This window comes from Oncorhynchus mykiss, chromosome 30, assembly GCF_013265735.2.
Source record: "Oncorhynchus mykiss isolate Arlee chromosome 30, USDA_OmykA_1.1, whole genome shotgun sequence".
In the NCBI taxonomy this organism is placed as follows: Eukaryota; Metazoa; Chordata; class Actinopteri; order Salmoniformes; family Salmonidae; genus Oncorhynchus; species Oncorhynchus mykiss.
The window spans coordinates 10,258,183-10,281,021 of NC_050570.1; the positions used below are offsets into that span (position 1 = coordinate 10,258,183).

Genomic DNA, 22,839 nt, shown 5'->3' on the forward strand with positions numbered 1-22,839 from the left:
CACGGTAAATGGGGTGTGGGAAAAAGGGTCTGAGCTGGAGCCAAGGAAATAAATAATAAATAGCAACAAAAAAAACAAGCTAGTCTTACTTGCTTCGATAACCGCTAGCTAACTAACCAATAAAATACAGTGGGTGGTCCGCCCAGTTCTAACTAGGATTCTTAGACAATGTTTTCCTACAGGTAATGTATGCCCACTTGTCTTGGTATCCCCTTTTCCCACCAACAAACAGTCATTCAACACAACCATACATACTTACAAGTTAACAGACAAAGTGAGATGTAGGCACCAAAACAAAAAGAGATAATAGCTCAATTCAAAGAGAAAGAGAGAGAGTTTGGGAAAACAACTGACTGGGTTTTTAAACCAAGGGAAAGGGAATGTGATTGGGTAAGGGAAAAAGGAGGAGGTGTGTCTTTAGATTGATGACTGATTGGCGACTGATGACTGCCACCTGTGACTAGGGCAGAACGAGAAAAAAAAAAACACCTACAGGATACCTGTATCCGTAACAGATGACCAGCGGGGTCAAATAACAATCACAGTTGTTGTAGAGGGTGCAACAGACAAGGTAGCACGTCCGGTGAACAGTTCAATGTTCCATAGCTGCAGGCAGAACAGTTGAAACTGGAGCAGCAGCATGACTGGGGATAGCCAGGAATCATCAGGCCAGGTGGTCTTAAGACATGGTCCAAGGCTCAGGTCCTGAGAGAATTAGAGGGAGTATACTTAAATTCACACAGGACACCAGATTGGACAAGGATAATTTCACCAGATTGGACAGACTGACCCTAGCCCCCCGGTACATAGACTATTGCAGCATAGATACTGGAGGCTGAGACAAAGCAAAGCAGAAAATTGCACGCATAGCTAGCTAACTAGCTTAGTAACTAGCTCATTTGCTAACTGGCTAGATAGCTAACTAGCCAAGGGAAGCTAGTGCCAGAGGATTAGCTGTCTGAGCCTTTTACAGTAATTAATCCTAAACATGTTCAACAACAGTCTGCTAGGCTTGCTAGGGCTGCTCAGCCCTGCAAATAGCTTGGATAACTTTACTAATGTGTGGTCAAGCTGGTGGGTCTTTGAAGCTCTGATTTGGCTGTCTGGTCTGTAAACATTCAAGTAGCCATGTACCTGATGCTCGCTAGATTAACATTAATTACTGCTGTTCATAGGAGTTGCTGTTCAGTTTTAGGATCCCCTTTGCATAGATTTGCTTTGTTGCTGACATCTATATTTTATAAAATTGTTTAAACATCAGCAAGAGGATCCACAAAATAAAAAATGGCTTGTGCTCTTTCTTAGCTCAAGTCATTTGTTTGTATGATAACAGGGGGGAAGATGTCAAGCTTCCCTGCCTCCGCTTCCAAGAGTTTAAGCTGAACTCCTCTGAAGATGTACCAGGACAGTGGCAGGGAACTGCACCGATCCAAAAGTGTGGAATATGACTCGACACGCGACGCCACCTACCCTCTGCTCTCCCCCATTTACCACCACGACAGCTATGAGAGTGACCTGTCTGCAGCTCACCACGCCCATCAGATAGACACCTCAGCCACACAGAGTAAAAACACCAGACCCCTCTCACCCATTAGATATGGTTGGTGTACAAGAGCAGTATTACCCAACTTGTCTAAGCAGAATATGAGCTAAATTGTCATGAGCACCACCTGCTGTTTAGCTAGGGTTGATCCCCTCATCAACAAGTAAGGGGATAGTTCACCCAAATTACAAAATTGGTTTCCTTACTCTGTAAGCAGTATATGGATAACGTATGACAGCAATCCATTAGGGCCGGGGCAATACCAGTATGGCGATACTCGTTAGTATCGTGGCAAGGAAACAAAACACAAAGTGGATTTAACTTCTTTAGGGAAACAGCCCTAATGTTGGAAACAAAAAGCATTATGTTGTCATCCAGAGTTAAATGTATTTATTTTCCAAGCATTAGCACACAATATTTTACATACAGCAAGCAGGACCAAAGAGTCTGTCTGCTTCGTGTTTTGATTTTTGCCATGGAAACATGATCCACCACAGAAGCCCCCAGAGAGGACAGCAGTGACCGAGGCGGAGGATCCAGAGGCATCTCTCTCTCTGCATGAGAGAGGTGGCCGGTCAACAAAGCCAAAGAGGAGCAAAAAGAATGCAGAGGAGGTGTTCTGGCATATCTTTTTAGTTTCTTCTTCAGTTCGACAATTCCTGTTTGCATTTGAGTCAGAATTTGATAATTTAGTTGTTGATAAATATTGATATTTTCAGTTCTGTAAATTAGGGTCGCAAATGTCTCCACATGAAGCGCCTACTGAAGGAGAGGAATGAGGAACAGGAGAGGGAGCAGTAGTTGAAGAAGGTGGTGGAGGAGGAGATTCAGGAGTGGCTGCAGATGAAGAGCCCCCTTCTTCACCCAGTTATTAACACAATCCCAGAGAGGAACCGAGAGGAAATACAGAGAGAATGTAGGTTCCTTAACAGGAGCCTTGTGGAATTATTCAGATAAGTATTCAGAACCGCTTTGCACTCTATATTAGCCTGCAGTTCTTAGAAGAGATCGACATGCTAGCCATTTGCTAAATATTCCCCTTTTCTCTCTCCTCATGCTAACTAATCAGCAACAACACACAACTGAACCATGTTATTGAAGCAAACAGCAGTGTGTTACAAGTTGATATGAACTTGTGGAACTGAATTAACGCAAGGCAAATCCTGTAAATGTTAATTTGAACTAGGGTTTGAATGTTTCTGACAACATAGCTTTGGTTTCCATGGAAACTAGTATGAGATGTTCCGGTACTGAGGTTGGAGCACTTGTGTTGTAACAGGAGGAGGCAGCCAGTAGAGGGAGCACAGACAGAGAGCAGAGGGGAAGTTTAAGAAATGGCTTTGTGCTGAGGAAAAGAGTCGACCCAGTCCCAAGGCACCCGGCTGCCCACGAGGTAACATAACGGTCTTCACCTTGTTTATGGTTGTCAATGTGTCATATACACTTTGTGGAGAATGCTAATTATGAGGGAATTAAGTCAAGGTCAGAATACAGCGTATCTGTAGACACACCTCTGCCACACCTCAATTTCTGCAAGCTCCACCCCAAACGAATACCAGGCTGGCACATGCTTTGTCCATAATACAATTCAAGGTCAGAATACCCTTACAAAAAAAAGTTAATTAAAAAGGGAAATAAGTTCCATTTACGCTCGCTTAACTCCGGTCTGAATTCTCCCAAAACTGTATTTCTCAGATACAGTGGGAAAAAAATGCTAACAAAAATGCTAACGTGGTGACATCAGTAGAGAGCTGTAGAATATTAATCAATAACAGGAGATATGGTGTCATTGGGTGGGTGTTTGTGTGCATGTAGTCAATAGTAGGATGTGTGTGTGTGTAGCCAATAACAGGAGATATGGTGAAAGATAAACATTTCTCAGGCTACAGTGCTTAATGTGGAACCATCATGTGACACACACACTGAAGAACAAAATGGTGGCCAGCCATGGTGCACAGTGCCTTTCACACTCACATGTATTGTTCTGTGTCCAGCTTTGCCATGTGCTTCTGTGGGCTGAGATGTCAACGAACCAGTGTGTGGGTAGAGAGAGGAAGAAGAGGGGGTCTCTGACTTCCAGAACAGTAGACTCTTAACACCTCCCTGAGAGGTCATTGTATAAATTGAGGTCAAATGGATTCATTATACAGAGAAAAATTAAATCAGCCCTCATTAACAAGATGTCTGAAAACAACAAGATAACTAACGTGAAATATACTGGGCCTGTTAATGTTAATGGGTTCAGAACTTTTGTCAACCAACACAGTTAAAAATATATGGCAAATAGAAATCAAAACTAGATGCTCGTCAGATATAGATGGGAGGGGTTGAAGGTAGCTAAAGAATGGGATTAAAAACAAACAAAATATAACTTTTGTCAAATATACTGTTTCCGTAAAATGTATATAGTATGTATAAGCTGGAAGTAGAAGCCTAAGTGTTGTTGTCCATTAGTGTACTCCAATTAGGGGAGGGGTGGTAGGTTTTGGGGAAAATAACTAAGGGAAATATATATTTATGTATATATACAGTATTGGAAATGATGCAGACAATTACTTTGATGGAAGTTACAATCTATCTGATCTACTGGTAGCTATAGTGATTCCCTCTGTTGAAGGATGTGTACCTACAGTAGTGAGCCTTGTAAGCACCCAGAGACAAGTCTTAGATGTGATTTCTTGATCAACAAGAAACTTCTCACTGACTAATCCCTCCTTCCTGTCCTCACAGACCCTGGACCTTGCCTAGAAAACTACAATTCCCAAGATGCAGCGGTGCGGTGCAGGTGGCCAGGCAACCTGCACCGCTGGTGGCCAGGCAATTTGCACCTGCCAGGAATGGTAGGGGGGTACCTTAGTAGTCTGTGAACCAATGAGAGTGGGGAGAACAACAGAGTAGAGAGAGGGATATGGTAGGAGAGGCATAAGTACACTAACTTCACAGGGAAGCAGTTGGATGAATGAGCACAAAGAATGTGAGTGATTTGAATGTATACAACATATCCTAAATGTAAATAAAAAGTTCCAGCACATTGAGGAATAACATGTTATATGTGATGTTGTTTCTACTGTGACGGAATCTGTTGGAGGTCAACATTTTATTTAGTGTGTAATGAACTCTGAACCTGAGGAAATACCTGAAGCGGTGCCGTGTAGGGAACACTTGTAGAGGATATAGACTACTGAAGCCTTATCTTCAATACTTCTTCAGCAATGTATTTTCTGTGTAACTACCATTTTTTGTTTTGTTTATTCAGTTCCCCAAGACTGAATAAGTAAAAGGGGCACAGTTCCAAGTATGAAATATGCATGTACTTCTTTAGCTCCTCTTGAGGAAGAGTTCTCCCCATGTTTCTGAGTAGGATGTGACCAATCTCTGTCAACAGTTTCAACTGTTATTGATGCATCTAACAACATACAGAGTAGAGAACCAGTTCTGTCACTGCTGCAGGGCATCTCAGCCTGGCCCTAGTTTAGTGGTGTCTGACTGGCCCTGTGGTGATCCCTTACCATGCAGTCCTCTGTGGCAGAGCAGGACGACTCCTTTGACTTCCTTTTTAAGATTGTCCTGGTGGGAGACTCAGACGTGGGGAAGACCTGTGTGGTCCAGAGATTTAAGTCTGGTGTCTTCATGGAGAAACAGCAGAACACTATCGGGGTGGATTTCACCGTCAGAACCATGCTCATCAATGGCAGGAATGTCAAGGTAAGGTGCATGTGTACCTTCTCTATTTTTCTAGGATAATCAATAATAAGTACAGGACATGCTGTGTCATTATTTCAGTTTGGTCAATAGGCCTAGCTAGCGCAACTGTCTTTACACAGTGCAAATCATAGTCAAAAGAACAGGGGTGGTCTAACTAACATTTGACCACCCGCTTTGTATTTTCTGGGTGTACGCCAAATGACTACAATTGAGTGTATGAACGGTGTAAGTGTTTTCCTAGGTGCATGTTTGTCTGTGTATTTGAAAAGGGGAAGGGAGATGATTTTGGACCTTAACATCTTGTCCATAAATTAGTGACAAACCTCCCTGTACCAGTTTCTCCTCCACAGTGAGGTATAGAAGTAAATAAACAACCCACAGTCCCTTCCCTGTTAAGTGTTTGCCGAAGTGACTGGATAGGTGTAAGCAATATGGTGACATCTCCAGCTGGCCTTCCAATGTGCTTAGGGGAATGTTCTCCATGCTTCCACCGATCTGGGGGAAGGTGCTAGGGGTGGTTTTTCAACAGACACTTTGTTCCTTAGCTGAGTGTGTGTGTAAGGAATTAGTGTAGTGTGTGTGTGTGCTCCAGCTGAAGTGTGTGTCGTCTTGTCTCCTCAGCTGCAGGTGTGGGACACAGCTGGACAGGAACGTTTCCGCTCAATCACCCAGAGTTATTACCGCAGCGCCCACGGCGCCATAGTGGCCTACGATATCACACGCTGGCCAACCTTTGACTCTTTGACACACTGGATCCAGGAAGTGGAACAAGACGGGGCCGCAAGCGTTGTGCTCATCCTCATTGGTGGGTGGGACACAGGAAACACATGGTTTTATATAAACTCTGTTAAAAAGCCTACTTAAGATGTTAATGACTTAACAGATGTGGTGCTCATCTTCTGGCGGGTGAGAGAAATGTCTGACACCAACTTTCTTCCAAACGTTCATCAACAGAAACTAAAATAGAAAGACAAATTTCCTTCTGTAACTTCCTTTTCTCTTCTCTCCTAGGGAACAAGTCAGACCGGCAGGCGGAGAGACAGGTGCTGTTTGAGGATGCCTGTACCCTGGCTGAGGGGCGGGGTGCGCTGGCCGCCCTGGAGACCTCTGCGAAGGAGGCCCAGAATGTGGAGGCAGCCTTCATGCTCATGGCCCGGGAGCTGATGGTGAGGAACGGCCTCGCACTCACAGACCAACACTCAAAGGCCTCCCCACACTTCTTCCCAAACTCCCATCCAATCCATGGCGCCGATCCTACAAACAGGGAGTCATGTTGTTGAGAGAATTGACAGGAAGCGTGGGAGAGGGTTTGTGGTGCTGATAACTTGGAATCAACATCGCCTACAGTCCCTTGACACTTGCCCTTGTAGATGTAAAGCCACAAAGCCCACTCGTTTTTGACTGCTTACTTCTACAGGTGCTGTCAAGAAGTATGCTTCGGGATAGGGGATGAGTGTATTATATTGTGTGGATGTGATATGAGTACTCTACTGATAATGGTGACTATCACTGCCACTTAGTTCACCAGTAGTTTAAACATGGCTGCCAGTAGTCAAACACTTGTTACCAGTACTTAATGTTAAGTATCCCTTGCCACCTGTGGTTTATTGTATATGGGGGGGAATTATGTATTCACCTTATGTTGGATATGTAACAATTATTTACATAAAGTGAGATATTTCTGTCCTGCTAATGCTGAGTGTTATGGTGTCCACTCTAGCTTCCCGGAGATAAAGCCTACAGCTGGCCTTCCAGGGACAGGATGTGGGGAGGTTGTAACTGTTAGGAGTAGAATAAAGGCCTCAATGGTTCTTAAACATCCTGGCCTGGGAAATTAGGCCAGGGTCAGGGGTTAAGATAACACCAGGAGAAAATAAAGACAGAAAGGGCAGGGAGAGAAAGACTGGTTTCAATGAACACTTTATTGTCCTTCAATTTGTCAAATACAGTGTTGCATTTATGACAATTCCACAGTCACATCTTTCCCTCAGAACCTTTGGCCAATTGAACATAGCTAAAAATGTTGACATCCCTGCATAAAACACTCCATAACAATCACATAAAAATATATATTTTTAAATACCACAAAATGCTTTACATCCCCACAATGGCCTGCCTTCACATACTAATGGCTATTGAAAGACGCTCCAAACCTTACTTGAACACAGCCAGATATGTTGCACCTGTTTAGTTCATGGTAAATGGAACAACTAGCCTTGCATCAATTGTGGAGTCCATCAAAGAACATTCCTGGACTTAAAACTGGTCACTTGCATGAAGTTGTTCCTGTAACAAGTCTGGATAGCATGGCAGACAGATAAATATATTGTAAAAGCTAACCCAGCACAGTAAAGTAAAATGGCCTATCAGTGTATTTTATGTATTCAGTCCACTAAGAATATTATAGCCACAACAGACAGCATTACATCATCGTGCACATGTTGATGTTGTTTCTCCCCACCAGACGCGTTCATGACACGCAGATTAAAATACCAAAATCAATTATTCATTTGGGGACAGGTCGAAACACATGAGACATTTCGCTAGCCAATTTGTTCTGGGAAATAAATATTGGGTTAGTTTACGCAAAAATAAACGAGGTATTTTTTTTGTGGATCATTGTAGAATTGACACATTTGAAATACAAAAGTCGAAAATTAAAACACAAAAGGGGAAACCTAGTTAACCTCACATTCAGTGAGTTGAAAGTTCTATGCATAGCACCTGACTACGCAGACACCCGCGTGCAGTTTGGATGAAATGATTGAATAACATGCATACATTTATTTTGAAATGCTCGTGCACGGAACTTGGCAGGTCTAGTCAGCATGCTACACTCCGTAGAACAGGACACGCAACAGAAATGTAAAAGTTAAGGAAATCTCAATGGCAGTACAGTAAATGTGCAGACATTCTAGACGTGCGATGTAATTCGCTGTATGAGTGACTGTACTAGCATGGCCGAGTGAGGCGGTTGAGGAGGATGTTTAGAGGTTTCTTGGTCACAGAGGGGTCTATGTCAACTATTAGACCCTGTCCTAACCAAAGAGAGGCTGTGTTTACACAGGCAGCACCATTTAGATTTTCTTGACACTCATTTCTCTTTTGTCCAATCCGATCAGCTCTGAAAAAGATAAGAAAATAAATCAGAATTGGGCTGCCTGTGTAAACACAGCCTCAGAGACCCAGACATTGAGCTGCTGTTAATCGACTTGGCAAGCAGTGCTGTGACCAGGGGACAGAGCAGTGCTGTGACCAGGGGACAGAGCAGTGCTGTGACCAGGGGACAGAGCAGTGCTGTGACCAGGGGACAGAGCAGTGCTGTGACCAGGGGACAGAGCAGTGCTGTGACCAGGGGACAGAGCAGTGCTGTGACCAGGGGACAGAGCAGTATTGAGACTTGGGCCCCTACTCCAGAGGCCATCCCTCCTGCTGGAACACCAGCTCCACAGCCTCCTTCACATCCTGCACCATGAAGGATGGCTGGGTCAGGTTGGGGTCAAAGCGGAAGTCCCTGTGACCGTGGAAGATCCGATGCTCTGTAACAGTATGCCTGGGGTCAGGGGGCAGTTCCTGCTGGTCCCGGCTATACACCCCCGTACACACCAGGATGGAGCTGCACCCCACAGGGAGGGGCTCCTCGCCCCCGTACACCCCTGTAACTCCTCCCATCTCAGCACAGGTCATTTCGTGGGGGTCCTCCAGGGGTTGGCTCTGAGGCTCCCCCCCTCCGAGCTGCATCAGGGCTCGGGTGCGGTGGCAGGACTGTAGGTAGCGGTTGTAGAGGTTGGCACCGTAGATGTCTGCCATGGGGTTGTCACTGAGGGAGAGACGGGAGGGAAGGCAGAGAGTTAAGGGGGCTTGAGTTAGTCAAGATGGAATACACAGATTAAAACAGTATCTATGCTGGGCGGGCAGGCAGTCTCACCCGATGGTGTAAACAGTGTGTAACCCAGGCAGGCAGTCTCACCCAATGGCGTAGAGTCTCTCCACAGGTTCAGTCCAGCCCAGACTCTCAGCCTGCTGTCTGATGAGCAGCTCAGCATAGTTATAGGTCACCACACTGGGCTTTCCAATCAGAGCTTCATACTTCAGCTCACAACCAGTCACCTTCTTATACAGACTCTCCAGACACACCAGAAACATGCCGTGACCAAACCTAGCAAACAGGGATATTTACAACACACATGTTCTGTTTACAACAATTTGGCTACAAGACCTAAATTGCCTTGATGCTATGCTCTGAGTGGAAGTGCGTGTGTTCCCACCTGGGGTTCTTGGCCTCAGCCACCCACATCAGGTCCATGTTACAGGCCAGCACTGGAATGTGAGGGTACTGCAGTGTTGTCAGGGCATTCCCAGGCTTCCCATTGGTTAAGAGCACATCCATTATTAGCTGGAGGTTGGTCTCCCATCTGACTGGCTCACCAAACAGAATGATGGCTAAAAAAATTGTTAAAGACAATCAGTCAAAAATCAATCTTCTGTAGGTTTCAAAATATTTGTTTTATTTGTATATATTGATCTAGTAGAAAAAGAAACGCACACCTATTAAGACGAGGTGCTGGCTAGCGGAGTAGAAACTTGAAAATAAAAGAGAGCCGCACACTCTGGAGCTCAGATGCAAATATTTAATACCAACGTTTCGACAGCCAAGCTGTCTTCATCGGGGTATAATCACAAACACTACGGGATGACTCGTTTATATAGCGTCAAAAGACACAGATGTCTGTAATCATGGCCAGGAGTGATTATACCCTGATGAAGACAGCTTGGCTGTCGAAATGTTGGTATTAAATTTTTGCATCTGAGCTCCAAGAGTGTGCGGCTCTCTCTTATTTGTATATATTACCTTCTATCGGGGGTAACTCTTTACTTGGTGGAACCTGTAAGATAATTCAACACTGTAAACATGCTGGAGATACAAATGGTAAATGCATAAGAGTTGATGGGTCATAAATGTCCAATTTAGCTCTCCATTCTCCTCTTTCATACCATTATTAGTTTGTTCCTGCTGAACACAACCCAAGTCACGCCCTATCTCCTCCAACTACACCCTCACCATGTCTTTGGGTCTTCTGTTGTGATCCACCATGTCCTGAAGCGGATAGGCATCCCTCAGCATGTCTATGGTCACAACATTCTGAAATCCCAGACTGGTGTTGGATAGGTTAAGGTCAAACTCAAAATAACAGAACATTAAACAGAGCAAGACAATGCAACAGATTCATAGAGGGAGAGCAGTGACAATGATAATTTAAAAAGGATTCCTGGCATTTAAGGGACAATCTGCACTTTATACTTAAATTATTGAACTTTTAAATTAATGATATACCCATTGATTATTGAATATAACTTATAAATACCTCATGAGCTTATTTCAACTGTCTTACCCCATGAGAACCCAAAATAGAGGCTTGTTTTACTCCACTGTTTGTAAACTTTGCAATTGTAAACAAACACAAAAGCCTCAAAACATGGCTTAAACTATAATTTCTCATCATGGTCAGTCCTTGCATCAAAAACTATGTCTATGAATTTGAGAGTGGTTATAATTCTCCAGCAACATCCCTCAGCTGTTTACTGCAACAATGGGGGGGCTTTGTAATTGTTTAAACTGCAGATTTCCCCTTTAAACTGTCCTACTGTTTACCAAACAGTTTAAGCCCAAATGTATACAAAGACCTCATATTTCTTGGGTTACTGAATGGCTCAGGAAAACAAATGTGTGCTGAGTTTGCTCAATAGATGTATTCAGTTTTGATCCCAGTGTACATTTGACATAGTTGGCTGTGAAAGGATATCCTTTTAGAGGACAAGAGACACTTAATCTATATAAAACATACTGCTATTCAGCACCTTTTATATTACTGAAATGTTGTGTATATCCCTAGACATCTCACAAGTCGTCATCCCAATTATCACTGCTGCTCTGTTACATAGGTAATCTCCCTCTCTTCAAATGTCATGGAAAGAGTCACCCCCATGATCACTACTCTGCCTGGAGATTAGTAAGGATACTTGTGAGCCACCTCCAGCACTGGGCCCTGTCCTGACACCAGAACACACATGTTGTGATACTGACTGAACATACGCAAAGGACTGTGGGACAGCATCACCTGGTCTGGAGACACCTGCAGGGGAAAACACAAGCAAAACAATCAGTAAAGCACAGAACCAGTTAGTGGAGGATTGCTGGGTGCAACATGACCCAGATGTTAGTGGAGGATTGCTGGGTGCAACATGACCCAGATGTTAGTGGAGGATTGCTGGGTGCAACATGACTCAGATGTTAGTGGAGGATTGCTGGGTACAACATGACCCAGATGTTAGTGGAGGATTGCTGGGTGCAACATGACTCAGATGTTAGTGGAGGATTGCTGGGTACAACATGACCCAGATGTTAGTGGAGGATTGCTGGGTGCAACATGACTCAGATGTTAGTGGAGGATTGCTGGGTGCTACATGACCCAGATGTTAGTGGAGGATTGCTGGGTGCAACATGACCCAGATGTTAGTGGAGGATTGCTGGGTGCAACATGACCCAGATGTTAGTGGAGCATTGTTGGGTGCAATATGACAATATAACCCAGATGTTAGTCCAGGATTGTTCGTTACAATATGACCAAAACGCATCACTGACTGCCACCTCCAGAAGGTGAGACATGTCAGCATGACCCAGATTTTAGTGCAGGATTGTTTAGTGCCCTATGACAATATGACGCATCCCTCACCTCCACTTCCAGCAGGTGCGACAGTTGTTCAGCTTTGGTCTGCCTCATAGAGTTCCCTGCGTTGGTCACAAACACCACAGGCACTTTGTACTTCCCCTTCCTGTCCACCAAGCTCCTAAAGATCTGTTTGGCTGCAGGGATGGGTGTGCGGCCCCGCACTAGCACCCCATCGATGTCGAAGAGAAGCCCGAACAAGTTGTGGCCCTGTGGAGACAGATTAAGGGTGTGTGACGTGCAGCCTTTCTTCAGTGGACTTTGTGACAATGGTTTATGGTAATGGTCTTGCATCCTTGTATGTGTATAGGCCTTAGGCCTACATGCTGGACCAGACCACCCTCATCTTCTTTATGGTAGGCCTTTAAAGTGGGTTAGTAGTGGGATTAGTCTGCAGTGACACAGCGACCAACCAAACAGTTAAACAACTCAACAGCAATGTCCTGAACTGGTCCCCTTCTGTAGAAGGGTTGTCCAAGCTATGGACAGGACAGGTAAAGACAGACAGACTGCATCCTAGTAGTGTGTTTACATTAACTATTTTATGTCCGTCAACCAGCTCTTCAAGTTTCAGCCGGTTGGGAGGGGTATTTTTAGGACACAGGCTTGGCAGGGACTGTGGCTAATTAACTACAGCTAAATGTAAAGGTGTCACAGGGGAAACTGTCTAGCTAATCTATCAAAGTCACCAGATCGGAAAACTGTGCGTTTGAAACGGAGATTTGGAGCTAGCTATCTGGAATGTGAAGTGACCACACTTTGAATCAAAGTTTGATTACAGTAATTAGTTAGCCAGCTAACTATAAACGAGCCAGAATCAACAGTGAAACATTCGACTTACATTGCTGGAACTCTGTGATGAGATATACAGTTGTTTGCCTGCTCCTGCGTGACTTGACTTCAGGAGTCGCCAACCAAATTTCAAAACGTTACATCTTTGCAGTAACTCTGCCATTTCCCCTAACGTTAGCTAACAAGCTTAAGTTAGCTAAAACAATCACTACAGACAAAAAAACAACAGCAGTAACGTTACACACTACCAAGCACTAACTAGCTATAGGAACTACATAGCTAGCTATATCATACACGACAATAGAAGGTGAAAAGTGTGCCATCTCTAAACTTGATAGCAAGCTGCCATATGAATAACAGATGGCCACGCGTTGGCAAGCTTGCTTTCCGTCGGTGTCAACCCATACCGCGCTTGCGCACATCTCAATTTTATGGAAGTGACGTTGTCTACATCGAATTGAGCCAATGGACTTTCTTTCCTTAAATAAAGTTTCGATTTAGAGATTTTTATTGCGGTCTGTTTCTGTTCAGAGGAAACATCAAACATGTTTAATGTATCTTGTTCTCCTACTTGTGCATTTGACGTGTAAACATGCATTGTCAATCTAGTTATTACAATTAATCATAAAATACATCTTTATTGATCAAAATGAAACACCCACTCGGTCTTTCATAGCAACACACAATAGATACATCAGTAGCGGAAAACCTGTTTGTCTAAAATGAACTTTTATGTGCACATTGTTCATCTTGTTCTGTTTGTATTTAATTACTGTATCAATGTAATAGAAAATGTAATGTCATACACACCCAGGTCTCCTTGGCCTAAAACCTAAACAAACAAAAAAAGTTCTAAATCATGAGACATTTTAGATAGCACATGTGCTGCATCTCATATCATCAGGTGTCAACAAAAAAATATATATAACTTAGTATGTCAAAGGGGGAATACAGGATCATGATGAGTAGGGAGTCCTAAGTTAAATTGTCCAACAACAATGCAAAATTATTCAGTTTCAAAACATTTCCTGTTGCGTGGGCAACTGAACAGTACCCTGGTCCCCAGTGGGCTTTAAAAAAATCTCAGCTGTATCGGAGGTCGTTCTCCAGGCCGTAGATCTTGGCCTTCAGGGTCTTCAGCTCCCCCTGGACCTTCCTGGTCCGAGCGTTGGTCTGACGCACTTCGTGTAGGATGGCCAGGTCCTGATTCGGGCCCACGTTCAGGGTGACCTGAAACACACAGGTACCACACCCACACATGAGCCTGCACATAGCTGTTGTATGTTTACTTAGCTTCTAACACACCTCGGTACACGACATTCACCTCCTACGTACCTTGAAAAGCTGTTTCTCCACATCTTTGAGTTTTTGTCGGAGGTGTTTGATGTCGGTCTTGAAGCCCTCCACCTCCATGGCCCTCCTCTTCTCCAGGGCCTCGTACCGCTGGGTCGTCATCTGAAGACGCTTCGCCATCTTGTCCGACCGATCCTACACACAAAGGTGAGCAAAACACAGTGGAGTAAACACGCACACGCCACCATGTATAACACAAACAATAATTTAGCAAAATATACATGGTGTAGTCAGAATTATTCATATCATGTAAGGATTCGTGGCCACACACCTTGAAAATCTCCCTGCCCATGTCCCCCTCCTCTCTGATCTGAGCCAGGTCTGTCTCCAGGGTAACACACTGCTCCCTGTACATCTCAGCCAGGCGGTGGGCCTGCTTCAGCTCTTCCTGCATTGTCTGGGGCCACAGGAAATAGCAGGACACAACAACACCACAGGAAATCCATTTTAGAATAAGGCTGTAACATAACAAAATGTGGAAAAAGTCAAGAGGTCTTAATAATTTCCAAAGGCACTGTATATACACAGTGCATTCGAAAAGTATCTAGACCCCTTCCATTTTCCCACATTTTGTTACGTTACAGCCTTATTCTAAAATAGATTAAATAAAATATATCACTCTACCTCATAATAACAAAGCGAACACAGGTGATACATTTTTGCAAATGTATTACAAATAAAAAAACAAATACCTTTACATAAGTATTCAGACCCTTTGCTATGAGACTCGAAATTGAGATCAGCTGCATCCTGTTTCCATTGATCATCCTTGAGATGTTTCTACAACTTGATTAGAGTCCATCTGTGGTAAATTCAATTGATTGGACATGATTTGGAAAGGCACACACCTGTCTATATAAGGTCGCATAGTTGACAGTGCATGTCAGTTCAAACGCCAAGCCATAAGGTAGAAGGAATTGTCCTTAGAACCCTGAGACAGGATTGTGTTGAGGCAAAGATCTGGGGAAGGGTACCAAAACATTGCTACAGCATTGAAGGTCCCCAAGAACACATTGGCCTCCATCATTCTTAAATGGAAGAAGTTTGAAACCACCAAGACTCTTCCTAGCTCTGGATGCCTGGCCAAACTGAGAAATTGGAGGAGAAGGACCTTGGTTAGGGAGGTAACCAAGAATTTGATGGTGACTCAGAGGCTCTGTAGGCTATGGGCTCTTCAACCCTGTTCCAGGAGTCTTGTTACACTAGGCTCTGGGCTCCCCAATCCTGTTCCAGGGGTCTTGGGCCTATAGGCTAGGTTATTTTAGTTGTGATACAAAACTTAGCAAAACATATAGGCCCATGGGCTAGGCTTCATGATGCAGGCGACTATGATATGAAAAAGTCACAAAATGCATGCTCTGTTTCTTGCCTTTGACTGCACACATTGGGCATCATTAACAAGTGATAATATTCTCACCCGTCAGACTATTCTAAATGTAATGTTGTCTTTACATATACTAAATCATGTGTGTGACATTAGTTTTGATATAGAATGGGCTATTATCGTCATCCGATTGAAGGGAGCTTTTCGAGCGGTTCATTTTCATGCCAGCCAGGTAGGTAGGGTACTCCGGTTGTAAAGCGACGCAATGTGCTTAATATTAGGAATGTTGAGAAATAAATATAGTAGGCCCAGCCTATAGAAAGCTAATGGGATCCTCCTCTTTTTAATAGAGGCCATCAAAACTCTGTTTTCTCACACAATTGCATAGCATATAGAAATGTTGTGCAACATGGGCATACAATAACACTTATTTCATTCCATGCATCAACCAGCTACGAGGAGCTGGCACTCGGTGGGCAACAGGTGATCCTATTCCGCTCAAACTCGTGTAGTGATTTTCGACTGCATTTGCATTGATTTCAGAGTGATTAGAGAGACAATAGAGCCCCGAGTACCTGGCCATTAGCAAGTTTGAGTGCTACTAACGACCATCAGCGGCATCAGAGCACCGTTTTGGAGAAGCCTAGTTACCGTGACTCAACAGTCATGTGGAATTTGACTGCGGTCATAAATATGTCGGAAATATGGTCACCGTAACAGCCCTAGGCACAACAACGCTTTTAACACCACTTGTTAATGTAAAATAAAAAAACGTAAAAGAGACTCCTTTATTTGAGGTGTTGGATGGGACATGATCCCAATGATGTAAGACCTCTGATCTGAAGCATGTGTACCACTACCCACCCTGAGCTCTTCCCTGTGGACGTGCTGTGTGTCAGGCTGGGGCTGGGTTAGAAGCAGGGCCATGCTGCTGCCGTGTCCTCTGGATCCTGGTCCCGGCTGCTCCCTCCCATGACCATCACTGGCTTTCCTCAGACGGTCCTGGGTTGAGTCCAGCTCTCGCAGCAGCCGGTCCTTCTCCACCATCCAGCCCTTCTCGTGGGCCCGCGTCTCAAACTTCAGCTGTAGGAAGTCCCTGGTGCTCTCGTACAGCAGGTTCTGGGTCCGGTCCAGCCTGGGAGGAAGAGTAGAGAGGGACAAGGAGTGGAACAGAGAGGAAGGGAGAGAACATGTATTCAGGATAGGGGTATGTGAACTAGGATAGGCATTTTACATTTTTTTTGACTGTTGGGAGTACTCCAACGATTTTTACTCAGGCCCGCATTGGAAAAAAAACATGCACATTTATCTATATCCCAACAACGCCTAATTTAACATAACCATTACAGGATAACAAATCCAAATCGCCCCATATACAGTGAGTATGCCAAACATAAATAACACATTCCTAATATTATGTTGCACCCCCTCTTCAGCATGAATGTGTTGGGGCAGGACTCTACAAGCTGTCAACAGCCTTCCACAGGGGTGCTGGCCCATGTTGACTCCAATGCTTCCCACAGTTGTGTCAAGTTGGCTGGATGTCCTTTGAGTGGTGGACCATTCTTGATACACACAGGAAACTGTTGAATGTGAGGTGCCTGGCACCTACTACCATACCCAGTTCAAAAGGCACTTAGATCTTTTGTCTTGCCCATTCACCCTCAATGGCACAAACACAATCCATGTCTCAATTGTCAAGATTTAAAAATCCTTCTTTAACCCGTCTCCTCCCTTTCATCTACACTGATTGAAGTGGATTTAACAAGTGACATCAATAAGGGATACTAGCTTTCACCTGATCGGTCTGTCATGGAAAGACCCCCTTTTTCGATCTTGTCTCATTCCTGCAACTCACCAACGGGCTCGGGAGGTGAAGGTGGAGTCATGCGTCCCCGAAACATGACCTGCCAAACCGTGCTTCTTAACACCCGCCTGCTTAATCCGGAAGCAAACTGCACCAATGTGTCGGAGGAAACACTGTTCACCTGACGACCGAAGTCAGCCTGCAGGTTCCCCGCCCGCCACAAGGAGTCGATAGAGCACGATGAGCCAAGTAAAGGCCCCCCGACCAAACCCTCCCCTAACCCGGACAACGCTGGGCCAATTGTGCGCCACCCTATGGGACTCCCGATCACAACCGGTTGTGAACTCGAACCCGGGTCTGTAGTGACGCCTCTAGCACTGCGATGCAGTGCCTTAGACAGCTGCGCCTCTCGGGTGGCCCAGAGAAGGTGTTCTTAATGATTTGTATACTCAGTGTATATTCATTCAATAAAAAAACAAGTGCCATTTAAGACTAATTTATTGAAACTGTAATATCAACTAGTTACATTATATTATGGAACAGAAACTTCAAAAAGGCAGTAACCTCAGCAGTGACACTTGCTTGAAGCAGACAAGACACTCATTTCCTGAGCCCTTATCACAGAAAAGACAACTGTTTTATGATAAAAAAAAACAATGTAATTCAGTGCCATTGGAAAGTACTCAGACCCCTTGACTTTTTCTATATTGTGTTAGGTTACAGCCTTATTCTAAATTTGATTAAAACGTTTTCCCCCCTTCATCAACCGACACACAATACCCCATAATGACAAAGCAAAAACAGGTTTTTAGAAATGACCAGAGAATCTTGTTTCTCAATGTCTGAGAGTCTTTAGGTGCCTTTTGGGCAACTCCAAGCGGGCTTTCATGTGCCTTTTACTGAGGAGTGGCTTCCATCTGGCCACTCTACAATAAAGGCCTAATTGGTGGAGTGCTGCAGAGATGGTTGTCCTTCTGAAAGTTTCTCCCAAGAGGCTTCAAAGCCTCTTAATGGCCAATACATAGCATCATCGCCAGGGTTTATAGACATCATTGAAACAGTCAAAACAGTTACTCTCAAAGAGTGATAATTTAAAACGGGACTCAATTTGGCGAGTTCAAAGTTCAGGGTTATAAACCAAAACATGTCTTATTTTCAATATACAGACGTTCAATTTAGTTTAATCTGCCTGTTCTTTGGAATTGTACAAATGGATGAACAATTCCACATTGAACACTGCATGGGGATGAATTACAGCCACACCATCCGTTTGGTGAGTAGGCCTAAGGCCACAACATCCGTTTGGTGAGTAGGCCTAAGGCCACAACATCCGTTTGGTGAGTAGGACTAAGGCCACAACATCCGTTTGGTGAGTAGGCCTAAGGCCACAACATCCGTTTGGTGAGTAGGCCTAAGGCCACAACATCCGTTTGGTGAGTAGGCCTAAGCTTAATGATTCTGATGAAAATACGCTTGTTCTAGTTTTACCATCTATGTTCAGGGGGATTGTAGCCTGGGCTAACCAATTCTAAATGGCAGTAGCACTACGGAAAGTAGCCTACGCAGAAAAGACAGGACGCAATGATTTCAGCGCTCGTTGTGGGAACACGTTTCTCTCCTTCAGTCAGTCAACCAGTCCATTTTCTATTTGTGATTAAACGTTTGTATAGGCATTTACAGTGCCTTCAGAAACTATTCATATCCCTGGACTTATTCCACATTTTGTTGTGTTACACCCTGAATTCAAAATGGATTAGAGACATTCTCCACCCATCTACACACAATAAAAATAACCCATAATGACAAAGTGAAAACATGTTTTAAAAATACAAAAATATCTCATTTAAATTTGCTAACATTTCAAAAAAACATTTTCACTGTCAATATGGGGTATGGTGTGTAGATGGGTGAGAAAATGTATTTAATCCATTTTGAATTCAGGCTTTAACAACAAAAATTGGAATAAGTCGAGCTAGGAATACTTTCTGAACCCACTGTATTTCTGTACGCCTAACGGGCGCTTGTGTATGTAACGGAATGGGTCGGAACACAATTGATTGAGTGAGACACAGTGGGGAAAGGGAGTTTAGGGAGAAGAACTACGTGATAATTGGCTTGGTTCTTTTTTTTTTGTGCCCCGCAAATGCACATGAACAAATGGAACACTAAAATCAAAGCGAATGAAAGTTGTCTTCGAGTCCTAATTCGATCTCTGGTTGATGATAGAGTTTTGACGTCAGTTGGAGTACTCATGTCCATCCCTGACGTGAACCCACTCTGACAGTGAGAGTAGTGATGCAGTCCTGGCCTCTGGTTGAGACAGCTCTCTCTACATATCATTTGGTGGTACAGTATGTGGGGTGGAGGAATATGAAATGTAGTAATGATATGAAGAGTGCAGTAGAGTATAGTAGGTAGTTTGCATACTTGTCAGTGAGTACAGTGATGCGGTCCTGGTCTCTCTGGTGCTGGACCTGTCCCTCCTCCACGTGGATCCTCCTGTCCTCCAGCAGAGACTCCACCTGCTCTTTGGACAAACGAGTCTGCTCCTCCATCTGAGCCTGCAGCGCCTCCACCTGCACATTACACCAGTTCAATCGTTTTCAATGAGCTAAATGGGTTGCTTTTGAGAGTGTGTGTCGTACTACCTGTAGTAGTAAGGTCTGGTTGTCTCTTCTGTACTGCTCTGGGCTTCCTCCATTCACCACTCCCTCTGATCTGGATGTCCGGCTTCCCTCTGCTCACAGACAGAAGCAAGGCTAAGTGGCACAGTCAGGGGAATATTGCACTCCCAAGACAGATTATTCCACATTTCCGTAAACTGATTTGTGCTCAGAGCACACTGTAATCCTACTTACTAAATTTGATTTTAGTAGCTCCCCCCCTTAGGCTTAGGTTTATCTTACATAGGGAAGATCTTTCAACTCTTAGGTAGAGCAAATTGTTATGAGATAAAAAAAAAAATCAAATGCAGGGCCAGTCCTGGCCTTTTGGGGCCTTAGGCAACATTTTGTTGGGAGGCCCCCTTACACATTTTTCACATGGGACTGAGAGAAGATTTTGCTATTTTATAACAAATGTTATGGTATTCTACTACTTTCTGCATTGGTCAGAGAGAAAATGTGCAGTTTTACAGCTAATTTCCTGCAATTCTACACATTGTGCCATGTTGATATTATATCTGAGTGAGAGTGAATAACAAAATCAAATGGGGGCCCCCTGGAGGTCAGGGCCCCTAAGCACGTGCCCTGGATGCCCGGTCTGTAATTCGACCATGATTACTATAAGTTTAGATAGCTGGCTCGACTAATTTACCAATCTAAAACATTTTAGTTGACATTAACTTATTGAGTGATTGTCAGTGACTGACATGAGAGAAAAGTTGCTGATGCACTACCACATTTTGAAATTGCACCTTGTATATTCTACTATTCCAACTCTCAACAGTAAGTTGAGACCCCGATGGTCGCCTATGTCGCTTATGCCTGGGGTCGGCCCTGATCAAATGCCATCTTGAATGATTTTACTTGTAAACCTGCAATATCTCAAACCAACAGATACATCTAAATATGTATACCCCTAAAATATAATGATCAAATCATGAAAACAGAGAATTTTCTTCAACCTTTTGCAGATCCAGTTCTTGACTTTGCCATCTTCCGATGATCCAGAATTCTGGGCTCTAGTTCCTTCTGGGCTATGCTAACCTACAGCACAGTAGACAGACAGGCAATAGTCATGTAAGTTGCCAACTAGATATCGATCCCTTTCCGAAGTCATGTAATGTCAAATAAGACAATGGAGCATAATTAAGTTTCCTGAAGTGGAACTGTGAATCCTGACCTTGTGTGGAGGGTCACGGTGGAAGTAGGTGATCTCCCCAGTGTCTGGCCCCACCAGGGCTAACAGGTGCTGGATTTTCTTCCTGTCCTCCAGCTCTCTGAACACAAAGACAATAGAAAACCTGTATTTTTCATGTAAAGATGTAAATGTCAATAGCAATTGTAAAGTGTAATTGTGAATCAAATGAGGGCTCACCTGATCTTGAGTCTGTCATTCTCTGCGTACAGACGCAGCGCCTGTTCCCTCTCCTGGAAGAGGTACACCTGCATGTCACTCAAAGCCTTCTGCAGCTCAGATATCTCCCCTTCGCGCTGTCGCACCTCCCACTGCAGCTTGTGCTGGGAGGGCAGGGAGAGACAGGGAGATTAGCACACACCCATCAGTTGCTGTCTGCATGCGTGCACTCCCCACACCCACACACACACACACAGTTCACCTGGTCCTCTGTGGTGCCTCTGTACTTCTCCAGCATCTGCATCAGATCATCGTGTTCTCCATCAAACTGGGCGATCTTCCCCCTGTAGAACTCCAGCAGCTCTCTGGAGGGGCGCAGGTAGGCCAGGCGCTCAGTGATGGGGGGCAGGGGAGAGTCCTCCACCCCAGGGGTGTGGTCTGTCTGCCTGGAAGGGAAGACAACCCAGAAGGGAGGACATTATCCCACTAAGCTAACAAAGATAAAAACCAATCTAGGAACAATTCCTTAGTCAGATTAGCGTAGGAGCCGTAGGGAGATTAGACTCAATAATGAGATTAGACACAATAGATTTGGTCACTACAATTATGTAATCTGATAGAGGAAACAATTAAACAACACAATAGGTAGCCTTTACTTACCTGTCTTTTGTTGGAGGTGACTCCATCATGTTGACCTGAAACACATTTATTGTTCAATTTGAGACACAGTTAGATGATTGTTATGATATGTGTGGAAGCCCCGGAGGTTTTTAGATAGGGCATCCCGAGTGGCGCAGCGGTCTAAAGCACTACGTTTCATTTTATGAGGCGTCACTGCGGTCCCTGATATACGGAGTCCCATAGGGCAGCGTACAATTGGCCGAGCGTTGTCCGGGTTTGACCGACATTGTAAATACGAATTTGTTCTTAACTTACTTGCCTAGTTAAATAAAGGTTCAATACAAAAAGTATAGCAGTTATCTGTTGTTGTGACTTGTGCCATGATACTGGGTGTTCAGTTGCCCACATGATCTCTCGAAACAATGTAATTCCCAAATTGAGTAATATCAGGTGCATGGCCGCTCTCCTACCCGTCGTTGCTAAGCGCCTGTGTGGCAAAAGACGCGGGGAGTTTGAAACTGATAACGTAGCTGACTGGTTCCACTTGTGCTAGCTAGGTGGCGATCTGTGTCTATTAATTGTATTTATGAAATATCATAGTTTGCTAGTTCGTTCTATCAAAGTGAGCTGCCAGCTAGAACAACGGTGCACTCACTTCACAAACAAGTCACAAAAACATTCGCCAGTCAAATTTGCTTGCGTAAGACAGCTAACACAGATGGATAACAGTACAAAATGTTTAAGTGGCATATCCGATGGCAGTATTTCAACAATGATTCTAAATCTGTATTAAATATTGACATTCGTTTTCCCTTTACCTTTCACTGTTTCATGAATCTTCAAACTGTCTTTAGATCCCGGAAGTTTTCAAAGTCTTTCTTCGCAGAAAAAAAAGTGCAGTGTGATTCGAGTAGCGAAGCTCTACTGCCACCTACTGTTTTATGTAGTG

General features: G+C 44.1%; 3 protein-coding genes across 7 annotated transcripts; 1 reads left to right on the forward strand and 2 right to left on the reverse strand.

The window, feature by feature from the left end:
• The first annotated feature begins 2,037 nt into the window (after positions 1-2,037).
• On the forward strand, positions 2,038-6,941 carry LOC110521299 (ras-related protein Rab-19). 4 transcript variants are annotated; one of them, XM_036969329.1, is made up of 6 exons: positions 2,038-2,157; positions 2,263-2,936; positions 4,274-4,383; positions 5,060-5,248; positions 5,870-6,053; positions 6,260-6,941. In XM_036969329.1, the coding sequence occupies exons 3-6, from the start codon at positions 4,381-4,383 to the stop codon at positions 6,526-6,528; spliced, it is 645 nt and encodes a 214-aa protein (XP_036825224.1). In that variant the 5' UTR covers positions 2,038-2,157; positions 2,263-2,936; positions 4,274-4,380; the 3' UTR covers positions 6,529-6,941. The 4 variants fall into 4 exon arrangements, with proteins under 4 accessions (XP_036825224.1, XP_036825225.1, XP_036825226.1 ...); XM_036969330.1 differs by having other exon boundaries at positions 2,111-2,459; positions 2,823-2,936; XM_036969331.1 differs by having other exon boundaries at positions 2,111-2,936; positions 5,105-5,248.
• A 211-nt stretch (positions 6,942-7,152) lies between these two features.
• On the reverse strand, positions 7,153-13,176 carry hdhd5 (haloacid dehalogenase like hydrolase domain containing 5). Its single transcript, XM_021598762.2, has 8 exons — positions 12,818-13,176; positions 11,983-12,186; positions 11,270-11,382; positions 10,311-10,404; positions 10,101-10,134; positions 9,517-9,691; positions 9,219-9,407; positions 7,153-9,068 (listed from the first exon to the last, which is right to left on the reverse strand). The coding sequence occupies exons 1-8, from the start codon at positions 12,929-12,931 to the stop codon at positions 8,657-8,659; spliced, it is 1,335 nt and encodes a 444-aa protein (XP_021454437.1). The 5' UTR covers positions 12,932-13,176; the 3' UTR covers positions 7,153-8,656.
• Positions 13,177-13,386: 210 nt separating this feature from the next.
• Positions 13,387-22,833, reverse strand: ccdc77 (coiled-coil domain containing 77). 2 transcript variants are annotated; one of them, XM_021598760.2, is made up of 12 exons: positions 22,709-22,833; positions 21,930-21,964; positions 21,532-21,715; positions 21,291-21,433; positions 21,096-21,192; positions 20,878-20,959; positions 19,901-19,989; positions 19,680-19,828; positions 16,310-16,580; positions 14,393-14,518; positions 14,104-14,256; positions 13,387-13,998 (listed from the first exon to the last, which is right to left on the reverse strand). In XM_021598760.2, the coding sequence occupies exons 2-12, from the start codon at positions 21,956-21,958 to the stop codon at positions 13,852-13,854; spliced, it is 1,470 nt and encodes a 489-aa protein (XP_021454435.1). In that variant the 5' UTR covers positions 21,959-21,964; positions 22,709-22,833; the 3' UTR covers positions 13,387-13,851. The 2 variants fall into 2 exon arrangements, with proteins under 2 accessions (XP_021454435.1, XP_021454436.1); XM_021598761.2 differs by lacking the exon at positions 22,709-22,833 and adding an exon at positions 22,546-22,666.
• Positions 22,834-22,839: the final 6 nt, after the last annotated feature.

Coding starts and splice junctions, on each gene's coding strand:
- LOC110521299 (XM_036969328.1), top strand. Junction 5,249..5,869: donor TCAATGGCAGGAATGTCAAG/GTAAGGTGCATG, acceptor TTGTCTCCTCAG/CTGCAGGTGTGGGACACAGC. Junction 6,054..6,259: donor CGTTGTGCTCATCCTCATTG/GTGGGTGGGACA, acceptor CTTCTCTCCTAG/GGAACAAGTCAGACCGGCAG.
- hdhd5 (XM_021598762.2), bottom strand. CDS start 12,931: ATGGCAGAGTTACTGCAAAGATGTAACGTTTTGAAATTTGGTTGGCGA. Junction 10,405..11,269: donor GTGCTGGAGGTGGCTCACAA/GTATCCTTACTA, acceptor ATCCAACACCAG/TCTGGGATTTCAGAATGTTG. Junction 9,069..9,218: donor GAGAGACTCTACGCCATTGG/GTGAGACTGCCT, acceptor TCTCTCCCTCAG/TGACAACCCCATGGCAGACA.
- ccdc77 (XM_021598760.2), bottom strand. CDS start 21,958: ATGATGGAGTCACCTCCAACAAAAGACAG. Junction 21,434..21,531: donor GAGGCACCACAGAGGACCAG/GTGAACTGTGTG, acceptor CTGCCCTCCCAG/CACAAGCTGCAGTGGGAGGT. Junction 14,519..16,309: donor TCCACAGGGAAGAGCTCAGG/GTGGGTAGTGGT, acceptor CTGTGGCCCCAG/ACAATGCAGGAAGAGCTGAA.